At 36.1% G+C, this 12,821-nt stretch overlaps 1 protein-coding gene across 2 annotated transcripts in view; it reads left to right on the forward strand.

Annotated features, from left to right (window-relative positions):
* The window catches only part of ptp4a3b (protein tyrosine phosphatase 4A3b), a 39,972-nt gene extending 27,620 nt beyond the window's left edge, over positions 1–12,352 (forward strand). For both annotated transcript variants that reach the window (XM_073846689.1, XM_073846688.1), the window contains exons 4-6: positions 3,339–3,469; positions 8,664–8,738; positions 10,194–12,352. In XM_073846689.1, coding sequence (XP_073702790.1) covers positions 3,339–3,469; positions 8,664–8,738; positions 10,194–10,311 — 324 coding nt within the window. In that variant the 3' untranslated portion in view covers positions 10,312–12,352. The remainder of the gene's footprint in view (positions 1–3,338; positions 3,470–8,663; positions 8,739–10,193) is intronic.
* Positions 12,353–12,821: the final 469 nt, after the last annotated feature.

Below are 12,821 nucleotides of genomic sequence, written 5' to 3' on the forward strand. Positions count from 1 at the left end.
ATCTCTGGCTTCGTTTTAAAAACTCTGTGAAGTGCATGAGAAGTTATGTAAATCAACTTCCTCTTCTCCATCAAGAGAACAGTCAGTTTCCGCAAGAGAGAAACACTATTGACTACAGAGCCTGTTTGAAACATCACTGCTGTGCTTACGCTCAGCTGGACAAGATGTAGTGCTTCAGTCCGTGGCTCTCCATCAAAAGAACATGGATCTTGTTAAAAACATGACTGCATTCATCTAGACAGGATTTAGTGCCTTTGTTTAGTTTGTGAATAACTTCCATAGCTGTTCCTCAACAAGATTTTAGAGGATCAATTTTTTGCAGAATACTCCCCTGTCTGCTATTGGTTGGAACAAAACTGATCTTGCCCTAAACTCACATTGGTTGAGCCAGTGTTGCTGTTGTCGGGCTAGTCGGGATACTTAAACAAACAGAGCAATGTTTTGAAAGTTCCATAGAGCCACAGTGTTTGTACTTTTCTAAAGCTTACTAATGCTGTCAGGTAAAGAAAAAACCCCAGTAATTACACATTTAGGAAAAAATTAAGTTTAAATCATGTCCGGCCTGTACTGTTGCTCGGTTTGGCTCAGCTATTTTCAGATTGAGAGAAAACATTTGCACTACCATTCAAAAATTTGAGGTTGGAAGATTTGTATTTATACTTTTATTCAGGAAGGATACAATAAATTGACAGAGTGACACTACGGATATTTGTAAGGTTAAAAAATATTTCCATTCCTAATAAATACTATTCTTGTTAACTTTCTGTTCTTCAAAGAATCCTGGAAAAATAGGTTCCATAAAAATATTAAGCAGCACAAATGTTTTTTATAATTGATAATAATAAGAAATAGAGATATTAATGATTTCTGAGTAAATGGCCGTGTTTTTTTGAAAAAAAAAAGTAAAAAAGTACAATAACTGTTTTTATTTTATTTCTGAAAAAAATACAGACTTCGTGGGTGTAAGAAGCTTTTTTAAAATACTTAAATAACTAAAAAAAGAATTATTTTGATCTTGAAGTATAGTTTTGCAGTATACACTACCAGTTTTTGAGCAGTACGATTTTTTTTAAAGAAGTATCTTCTCTTCACCAAGCCTGCATCCAAAGTACAGAAAAAAACAGTAAAATTGTGATTTTTTTTTTTTTTACTTTTTAAAATAACTTTCCATTTGAATATATTTTAATGTAATTTATTGCTGTAATTTCTAATTTTTTCATCATTACTCCAGTCACATTATTCTTCAGAAGCCATTCTAGTATTCTGATTAGTTGCTCAAAAACATTTATTATTATTCTGTTGAGTAGAATTTTTTTCAGGTTTCTTGATGAATAGAAAGTTCAGAAGAACAGCATTTATCTGAAATAGAAATCTTTTTGTAATATTATAAATGTCTTTATCATTACTTTTGACTAATGATTTCTGAAGGATCACTGACGACTGGATGAATTATGCTGAAAATTTAGCTTTGATCACAAGAATAAATTACATTTTACAGTATATTCAAATACTGTAAAAGTATTACTGTTTTTGCTGTACTTTGGATCAAATAAATGCATTATTGGTGAACAGAAGAGACTTCTTTTAAAAACATTAAAAATCTTACTGTTCAAAAACTTTTGACTGGTAGTGTAGCTGACATTGCTTTTGCATTGCAAAGGTCTACTTAGTTTTCTCTGAATGTTGCCTTTCTTTGCTGTATGCACTCTCTTTTACAGACTGTGGTGGTTGTTTTTTGTTATATAAACTGTTCACTTCTGCTCTTCATAAGAGGAGATGAGGCAATAGCTTTGAAGGGGGTCAAAACATTGAATGGGATTTCCTTTCCATTTCACTCAACTCCAGATGGATTTAAATGGTCATCTTCCCCATTTTTACACCACTGGATCAGAAAAGTTCAGTGAACTTGATGACAGGTTGTGTAGTGTTATGTCAGTGTATGATTAACCTGTGGATTTGAGGATTTCAGATCCCATTTTTCTCATAGACACTGTTTAAAACAAACCGAAAAGTATAAAACATACTGAACATACAGTATTTGGCTCTCCAAAGTTCAAGTTTTAAAAACAAGAACCCCTTTAAAGGAAATAATGAAACTGAAGTGCTGGTGACAGCAAACAGGTGCCTCAAACCTCTCCTGCTCTGTTGTAAGCAGAAGCTCGAGTTGCTGGAGGAATAGCAGGTATGCGATTCGAGGAAAATGCCAGGGCATTTTCCACAATTAGGCCCCACGCTGCTGGTTCTGGAGTCGGTGTGCCCTGGCAAGAGTACAGAGCACTTCCATCTTGGAATGGTCTCCTGGAATTAATAGCCTACTGTTGACATACCAGACAAGGAGGGGCCTATTAACCTCTTAGTGGATTAAAATGTTATTTTTAAACCAGGAGATTCTCATAGACGGTCCTCATAGAAAATGGGCTCCTCAACTCGCTCGCTATAAATGTCCCCTTTTCTGAGAAAGCAGCCATGCAAAATACCATGCTCTGTTTGTCAGTGTATTTTGACCCAGCACATTGCTGTTTTGAAAACATCATTTGGATTCAGTCTTCCATGAAAAGCCGCCTGTAAAGAAAAGTCTTTAATATCTGCATGCGGGTCAGATTGTGCCTTTTGTTCTGATCTGTTAAAGCATTTATCAAAACCCACAAAGTGTGTAGAGCACGTGATCCAAAGTTCATCCTTTATGCATCCACATGTTGTTTCAAACCTATATGACTTTTTTTTTTTTTCTGTGGAGCACAAATATTTTGAAGATTGTCCGTAGAATGAAAGTTATTGGGTCCATTTTTTTAAGCCTACTGTATGGTCAAAAACATCATGTTGGTGTTCCACGGAAGAAAGTCAAACAAGAACATGAAAGTTCTGCCATTTTACTCACCCTTGTTTTTGTGTGAATCATCCCTTTTAAGTACCTAAAGACTTGGAGACAGCTTATTGAATAAGATGTGATCATTGCCTGTTTGCACTGTTACATAATTCAGCATTTCTGATGATTCAGTTCTTGCACATGGTGTTAAATCGAGCTGTTCGTGACAGATCCGAATGAACTGGTGGAGTTGACAGGACGGGTGCCATGTTTGCTGTTGCTGAACTTGTGAAAATCACACAGGAATCATCAAAGGGATTCGCAGACTGCTGTGAATCTCAGATGATGCGTAACGCTGAAGCTTTATAGAGCACCATCTGCTGGTGGTGACTGAAGTCATTTGTTTCCCTTGAACTTGTTCCTTTTAGCCTCTGTATGAGTGTTTATCTTTCAATTTGAAATGTAGTAACATACAGACACATAGTAATCCATAGTGATAATTGATGCGATCCTTTTGTTTCTTTTGCCTCAGGATTGGCCTTTTGATGACGGTGCACCTCCTCCTACCAAGATCGTGGATGATTGGCTTAGTCTGCTGAAGAATAAGTTCTGTGAGGATCCAGGCTGCTGTGTGGCTGTGCATTGTGTGGCCGGACTGGGCCGGTGAGTGTCAAGTCATCGTTATCACAGATGTGATGCTTATGCCAAAGCAATAGCCGTCTGTGTGGTGTGTTAAGAATTGAACACAACTTTATTAAACCAATGTGGAAAGTGCTGTGCCCACGTTGAATTAATGATACAATTGAATTAATTAATTGAATTGAATTAATACTTTTTTTGCACTAATAATTCACAGTGGAATTATGTGGCAACTTAAAACAACTTTTTTGATTTGGACGTGACAAATATTTTGCTAAAATATTGATCTTTTTGCCTATTACACTTACCTAGGTAAATATAAATAATGATTCTGATTGACAATTGGGTAAAAAAATATGAATGTATCACAGCTTTATGGCTATATGAAATCTGTTTTATTTTTCTGGATTCTTTTTCTTTTCCATTTACATTTTTATAGACTGTTTTTATTGCTAAATAAACAAATATTCATCAAAAAGCATGTCTAATTAATTCAAATCATAAACTTACACAATTTAAAGGAAAAGTTCACTTCCAGAGCAAAAATGTACAGATAATGTACCCACTCTCTTGTCATCCAAGATGTTCATGTCTGTCTTTCTTTAGTCGTAAAGAAATTATGTTTTTTGATGAAAACATTTTTAGAATTGTCTCCATATAGTAAACTTCTATGGTGCCCCGAGTTGGAACTTCCAAAATGCAGTTTAAACGCAGCTTCAAACGATCCCAAATGCGGTTGTAAACGATAGAGGAAGAAGGGTCTTATCTAGTGAAACAATTGGTTATTTATTTTTTTTTTTCAATTTATGTACTTTTTACCCTCAGATGCTTGTCTCGTCTTGCTTTGCCTGAACTTAGATTTTAAGAAAGTTAGGGTATGTCGAAAAACTCCCATCGTATTTTCTCCCTCAACTTTAAAATCATCCTACATCGCTGTCCTTTTTACTTTTAAAAAAAAAAAATTCTGTTGTACCTTTTTTTGTTGTTTTTGTTTGCAAACACTGGGTCGGTACGTCTGCGGCAATGTAGATGATTTTTAAATGATTTTTTAAGTTGAGAAAATAAGATGGGAGTTTTTCGACATACCCTAACTGTCTTGAACTGGAAAAAACAGAGTTCAGGCAGAGCAAGACAAGATGAACGTTTGAGTTTAAAAAATATATAAATTGTAATAAAAAATATAAAATATAAAAACGATTGTCTCGCTAGCTAAGATCCTTCTTCCTCAGTTGGGATTGTTTGAAGCCACATTTAAAGTGCGTTTTGGAAGTTCAAACTTGGGGCACCATATAAGTCCACTATATGGAGATATGTTTTCCCACTATATGTTTTTCTCATAAAATCTTGGATGACAAGGGGGTGAGTACATTATCTGTTGTTCTGGAAGTGAACTTCTCCTTTAATAGCAATTCATTAAACATTTAACAAATTCTCTGTTTTCTATTAATTAAATGTTAAATTAAAATGCAAAATGTAAAAAGAAAGAAAGAATTCTAAATATTTATTTTAGAAATAGTACTGAAATAGAATTGGTTCATATATAAAAATCTGCTGAGCTTTATACAGTATTGTGCAGGCACAGATTCCATGTAGTCCTAGTAATTTCCCAGCCTTCTGTTGTGGCTGTTCAGAAATTGTAGACGTGCAAATGCTCTTCTGAATTTGATAGGTCAGGCTTTATGTGGCTCGCTTCGCTCTCTTACAAAAATTCTCAAACATATCAACAGCCTTTCCCAGGATCTGTTGCTCTTTTTCCCTCAGAATGCAATCAAGGACTGTGTGTAATATCTCTGGCAGAGCTTTAAGCTGGCTTGTGTTAGTGTAGTGTTTGAGTTCTGCTGTTTACATTTAGTTTCTCATCAATTTTTTTGTTGCGCTTTACCCCAAATACCCCTCAGCGACAGGCCTCTCAGTCTTGGCCCGTGTCCTCTGCAGGTCAAACCCATTCTCTCTGCCTGACCGCTGTGTGCCAAAACCAACCGTCCAAACGGACACACAATATTAATCCAAGTTTATTATTTCGAAGCACAAAGGTTGACGTCCGAAGACGAAACAGGAAGCGAATGATAAGCAGCTCTCTTAATTGCTCCTTCGTATCTCTTTTCAGCGAGGGATCCTGGTGTAGTCACCGTGCTGCCCTCTTATCTGGCCAGCTGTCAAAACACACAGACCTTAATTAAGCTGCGGCGCTTGAATTGTTCAGCCAGACGGTCAAATGTGTCGGTTCTGCGGGAGCGGTGGGCTAATGACAGTCCGGTTTACCCTGCCTGCCCTCCTCCCACTTTGACCCCTGACCGCTTCTGCCGACAAGTTAAGCACCATCCTCTCTGACGTAGGTTGCAGCTCCTGTGGGAGCCCTCAACAGTTTTTGACAGGGAGCCAATGTTTGCTTTAGTAGGATGAGTTTGTGTTGTTACGCATTGGAAAGGGGCACACTCAGGAGACTTCAAAGCTGTCAGGACCCGGAGCGCAAATGGTAAAAATAGACAAGGTCTCTGATAGGGGCTGACACACTCTTCAAATCACAATTTATTGTGTTTTAGTAAATCTGGGATTAGCACGTAATGACATTTAGGGTTTTTTCCCCAACCGAAAATGCTCTGTAAATGATTAGAATGATAGTTTTAAATTCATTGTCATCCAAATGAAATGTCATTAAAAGGATAGTCTACCCAAAAATGAAAAGTCTGTGATTTATTCACCCTCATGTTGTTCCAAACCTGTATGAATTGCTGTCTTATGCAGAACATTAAAAATAGATATATTTTGAATTATATTGGTAACCAAACAGTTTTCGTTCCCATTGGCTACTGCTGTGTAAACCTAAAATACAGTGGAAGTCAAAGGGGAATTAAAACTGCTTGGTTACCAATATTCTTCAATAAACCACCTTTCATGTTCCACTTAAAGCAGTGGTTCTCAATCCTGGTCCTGGGGGACCCCTGCTCTGCACATTTTGCATGTCTCCCTTATTTAACACACCTGTTGAGATAATCAGCTCATTAGGAGAGAGATCCATAAACTGAACTAATGAGCTGATGATTTCAATCAGGTTTGTTAAATAAGGGAGACATGCAAAATGTGCAGAGCAGGGGTCCCCCAGGACCAGGATTGAGAACCACTGACTTAAAGGATTAGTTCACTTCCAGAATACATTCCTGAGAATTTACTCACCTCCATGTCATACAAGATGTTCATATCTTTGTCTTCAGTCGCAAAGAAATGAATGTTTTTGAGGTAAACATTCCAGGATTTTTCTCCATATAGTGGATTTCAATGGGGATCAGCGGGTTGAAAGACCAAACTGCTGTTTCAGTGCGGCTTCAAAGGGCTCTACATCATCCCAGCCAAGGAATAAGGGTCTTATCTAGTGAAATAATCTGCCATTTCCTTAAAGCAACACTAAGTAACTTGTCCCTCAACGCTCCCTCTACAGGTTGGAAGCGGAATTGTCAACACTAAAGAGTTGTTTTTACCTTAAAATAATGTTTCCGAACTCGTTCCAGTGGTTCATCAACTCATAACAGGGTGAAACGGCACTTTCGTATTCGCTTTGCAACCCTCTATCGGCCATAACAGCACTATGTAAGTTTGGGTCATCGGGTCGCGGTTTTGTAGTTCAAATGAGACTACAAATGCGACTTGCTTTACGGCAGGCTTCACAAAAGGTTTTCATACTTTTATAAAGTCATACAACATACTCTACCTTGTCACTGGACATCGTTATTTCCTGGATAGCCTCCAAACAAATAACGTGCATGTGACGCGACGGTAGGCTTAATTATTTACGACAGCGGTAATGGACAATTCCGCTTCCAACCTGTAGAGGGAGCGTTGAGGGAAAAGTTGCTTAGTGTTGCTTTAAAAAATGTAAAATTAAATACTTTTTAGCCACAAATACTCATCTTGCACTAGCTCTGCCATGTGCATGTGCGACTTCACGCATTGTTCTTCATCTGTGTAATCAAGTTCCAAAAGTTAAGGTAGGGCGAAAAACTCCATCTCATTTTCTCCTCCAACTTCAAAATCATCCGACGTTGTTTTACCCTGCATGAAGTCGAGCTAGTGCACGACAAGCATTTATGGTTAAAAAAAAGTATATAAATAATTTTTTTCTTTTTTTTTTTAGAGAATGACCAATTGTTTCACTAGATAAGACCTTATTCCTCAGCTGGGAGCATGTAGAGCTCCCTTTAAAGCTCTATTGAAACTGCAATTTGGACCTTCAACCCATTTGCCACCATTGAAGTCCACTATATGGAGAAAAAGTCCTGGAATGTTTTCCTCAAAAACCTTAGTTTCTTTTCGATTGAAAAAGACAGACACAAACATCTTGGAGGACATGGGGGTGACTAAATTATCAAGAAATGAATCCTTCAAGAAAGATACCGGTTTGGAACAACATGAGGTTGAAAGTTTTGGCTGGACTATCCTTTTCAAATGTAAAAATTGTCATCTCATTTTTTTTTTTACTTTTTTTTTTTTTTTTTTTTTTTAAATATGAATTGTTATTTGTGACCCTGGACCATGAAACCAGTCGTAAGTAGCACAGGTATATTTGTAGCAATGGCCAACAATACATAGTATGGGTCAAAATAATACATTTTTCTTTTATGCCAAAAATCATTAGAATATTAAGTAAAGATCATGTTCTATTTAGATATTTTGTAAATTTTCTACTGTAAATATATCGAAAACTTAATTTTTTGATTTGTAATATGCATTGCTAAGAATGTCTTTTGGACAATTTTAAAGGTGATTTTCTCAATATTTTGATTTTTTGCACCCTCAGATTCCAGATTTTCAAATAGTTGTATCTCTGCCAAATATTGTCCTATCCTAATGAAGCTTATTTATTCAGCTTTCAGATGATAAATCTCAATTTCAAAAAACTGACACTTATGACTGGTTTTGTGGTCCAGGGTCACATTTGTGTTGTAAGGGTCTATATTAAGTCTTAAAGCCATACAGTAGCTTTTTGTAATGAACACACTTTTATAATGCGCCTTGCCACTCAGGAAAATATAAGGTACTGTAACTGCAGACCTGTTCACACATGCATTAGGTGGTATCCTTACTGAGAAGGGCTGAATGGGTCTCTTTTCCTGGAAAACCTATTGTTTCTGTGGACTGTGCACACACAAAAGCTGTCTGAGGTGATGTTTCCTGGTATTAAACACTGTTTGTGTGTGTGTGTGTGTGTGTGTGTATGTTGCAGGGCTCCGGTGTTGGTGGCTCTGGCACTTATAGAGAGCGGAATGAAATATGAGGATGCCATTCAGTTGATCAGGCAGTAAGTATACATTACAGCTAACAATACATTACCAACACCTTGCAGCAGAGCGATACAACACCCAGTCAATACAGTGAGCGATACAGTACAAGCAGAGTAAATGATGCAGCACTGATACATGACAGATATTGTGCATTACAACTAATTATACAGCACAAACAAATTATAGCAAATTATGCAGTCAATAAATGATAAATACAGTTTGCACTGATGCTACTGTGACATATAACAATAGCACACAACACAGCGCGGATGCGTTAGAGAAAACTATTCATCAATAAATAGAACTGCTTACATTAATAAATTAAATACTGCTTAAATGAATGAGTAATGTACACACATTACATGCATATGTTTTCATGCATTTAATTTTAGCCATAAAATTGTGTATGTTACTAAAAATATATATTTTCTATATTAGTTTTGTGTATATATTAAGATATTAATATTTAAAGTATATATTAATACACTACAGGTCAAATTTTTTTTTAAATTACGTCTCTTCTGCTCACTAAGCCTGCATTTATTTGATCCAAAGTACAGCAAAAACAGTACAAATTTGAACAGTTTTTAATGTTTAAAATAACAGTTTTCTATTTAATTTATTCCTGTGATTTCAAAGCTGAATTTTTAGCATCATTACTCCAGTCACATGATCTTTCAGAAATTATTCTAATATTCTGATTTGCTGCTCAAAAATATTGTTGTTGAAAACAGCTGAATAGAATTTTTTTCAGGTTTCTCTGATGAATAAAAAGTTCAGAAGAACAGCTTTTATCCGAAATAAAAAATATTTTGTAACATTGAAAATGTCTTTATCAGCACTTCTGATTAATTTAAAGCATCCTTTTTAAATAAAGATTTTCATTCAGAGTTTTCAGACTCCAAGAATGGTATAGTTTTTGAATGGTATAGTTTATAATGTTGCAAAAGCTTTTTATTTCAGATAAATTCTGATCTTTGGGTCTTTATATTCATCAAAGATTCCTGAAAAATGTACTCAACTGTTTTGAATATTAATATTTAATAATAATAATATTTAAAATGTCTCTTGAACAGAAAATCAGCATATTAGAATGATTTCTGAAGGAACATGTGACACTGAAGACGCTGATTTGATGCAGAAAATTTAGCTTTGGTCTCAGAAATAAATTACATTTTAAAATATATTTGAATAGTAAATATTACTGTTTAAATAGTAAAAATATTTCAAATGTTTTTGCTGTATCTTGGATCAAATAAATGTAGGCTTGGTGAGCAGAAGAGACTTCTTAAAAAAAAAACAAAAAAAACATTAAAAATCTTTTGACTGGTAGTGTGTATATATATATATTAATTGTCTGTGTATTTAATATTATCATTAGTATTACTATTATTATAAATGAGAAAAATCATTGATTAAAATAATCTAATATAACTAATTGGTAATTGTTGTTAATTTTTCTTTCCCCACAGGAAACGCCGGGGCGCCATCAACAGCAAGCAGCTGACATATCTGGAGAAGTACCGCCCCAAACAGAGACTGCGTTTCAAAGACCCACACAACCACAAAAGCAAGTGCTGCCTCATGTGATCCCGTCTCACCAGCCTGCCACTGAAGGAACCAGTTACTCACGAACTAAACCGGACTAAAAAAAAATTACCAATCTAGTGCATTTGAACTCTTGCTATTCAGGAGAGGGATTTTAACCCCCTTTTGGAGTAAATGTCAGACCCCTGCACACAGGGTCTTCACCAGCTCAGGGCTGTGAAAGACGAGCCTCTTGAATTTTGTCTTTACACACAAACCCCCCTCTCTCCCATCCTCCTCAGCGTGTTCACAAATTTACGGCGAGCACAAACACACACCGATGCACACACTCACACTGTACCAGCAGCACACAATCCAAAGATGATCATGGCCACCAGCCACCTGCTCAAAAAACTAAATCACTGTTGTTATGCTCACGCTTTCACATGAAACTGCTCGACTACCCTTGTTCTTTCTCTCTTTTGTAATTTTAAAATTTCAGAATGCATGTCGCTGTACTTTTTCGAAGATGCGAGTGAGTGGTTTAACCTAGCGCTCTTTTCTTTTTTTACATTGTATCATATATCATCTACTCTGGGATTCAAGTTTTTTGCACCACTGGCTGCTTATTAATAGAACTGTGGGCGTCTGGATGGATAACACAGCACACTTTGACATGACTTCCAGGTTATAAGATGTTTTAGCTGCTTTGAAATCATGTTGAAACTCATAAAGAAGAAATCCAGCTGATCTGATACCATGTTGCAGCAATGAACCGAGAGAAATCCACCAGTGAGCACACTTTTAATTTAACACAGCAGCCACAAGAGGGAGTCATCACACTACGTATTTCACATCTTTTGCAGCACACAAGCACAGCTTTTTGTGAATTGCCAGAGTTTTATTTATTTTTTGTTGTTTGCGCTCAGTGCTCACTAGTGGCTGTTTCTCACGAACATAGCTGTACTGTGGACGGAATGAACTTTTTAGAGTAGTCTTGTCCGAATAGTAGGAAATGAAATGGAATCACAGGATCTCTTCCTAACTAGTGGTCATATAGACACCAGTGAAGGAAAAAAGGGTAATGAATTTGTGTCAGGTACTAAAATGATCTGTTAATATGAAATGCATAAAACCTTGGATCTGGGATAATGACATTCTTCTGCCTTTGAAATCCAAAGCGAAAGGAAATGTGTAATAAAAGAGTATATTTGCATAATTGCGACTGTGAGAAGGATAAGCAAATACTTGTTTCGTGTCTCATGGATTAAGGTTACATTTGCTTATGTTTGTCAATTATTATATTCACTTAGCCTCTCGTGTTTAGCAAAAGCAATGGCCGGAGAACGGACATATTTGAAATCTGAGCTCAGTCCAATTTAGAGCTAAACTTGAAGACAGGAGATCAGGTTTTGCATTTCTGGTTATAACACTTTAGTCTATAGTGGATCCTGTTTAAAAAAAAAAAGGGTGTGAATATAGCAGCGCAATGTTGCTCACATATGTAAGGGCTTTTCTCTCACGTGCCGTTTAGTCACTTTTATTACTGTCTCCACCACCTGTTGAGTGTCTGCATTTGCAAATCTGGAATTTTTTGATGACTTGTGGCCTCAATAAATGTAATAGTTCATCTTGGATTGTCTCTGGAAACCGATATGATCAAAATAATAATTTTGAGGAATGCAGGAATCCTGACCTTATTCATTTGTGGTCCTGAAGATGAAGACGTCATCTCTGAGTTCCTGATTTTGAATAAAACAACAGATCTGAAGACACTGGATGATATAGTGTCAGTATTTAACATTACACTGTTACCACAGTTAAAAAGGTTAATTGATCCACTGGTTTCCTGATCATATCTAAAGTGGCCTATTTGATATTAACATATTATTATTATTACATGTTTTTATTAAACATTGATATCGAATTAATGATCTATTGTTCCCTGTTCTTATCTACAGTGATTGACATTATTGTATTATTGATCATTTTTAATGCCAAACAAAAAAAAGTTAATAATTGATGTACATATTGCTCTTTTATGAATTGGAACAGAAATGTGGATGAATTAAAAATGAATAAAAACAGATAGCTCAATATCACAGTATCATCTCATTGGTGGTCATTCTGGTATTTCTCACGAGGATGTACCGGTTGTTGAGTTGTTATCATGGCTGTAGGCAGCTATAAGGTAAGTTTTTCATGTTCAAAAATAAAATTTGTTCTCTGAATGACTAATTTGCTGTTTGTTTACGTGTATAATTAAGTTTAGACAGTTTGCAAGAACGTTTAGCGTCTGTGGAATGAAAATGATCGGTAAGAGACAATTGCGGACAGGGTTGCCAGGTTTTCACAAAAAAACCCTCCCTCCTTAATTACTGTTGCTATGTCCCACAAACAGCTCTCACACTACACATGATGCTCTCACACAGTGAAAAAAAAACCATTGCGGAGCAAAGAGGAAACCGACAACACGCCAACAGACAAGACAGAACAGGTTACTTCTGGTATGAAAAAGGTCTGTTTTGAAATGTCATTTTTTCGAAATTCAAACAATAAAAACCAATTTGTGG

This window comes from Garra rufa, chromosome 9 (assembly GCF_049309525.1).
Source record: "Garra rufa chromosome 9, GarRuf1.0, whole genome shotgun sequence".
In the NCBI taxonomy this organism is placed as follows: Eukaryota; Metazoa; Chordata; class Actinopteri; order Cypriniformes; family Cyprinidae; genus Garra; species Garra rufa.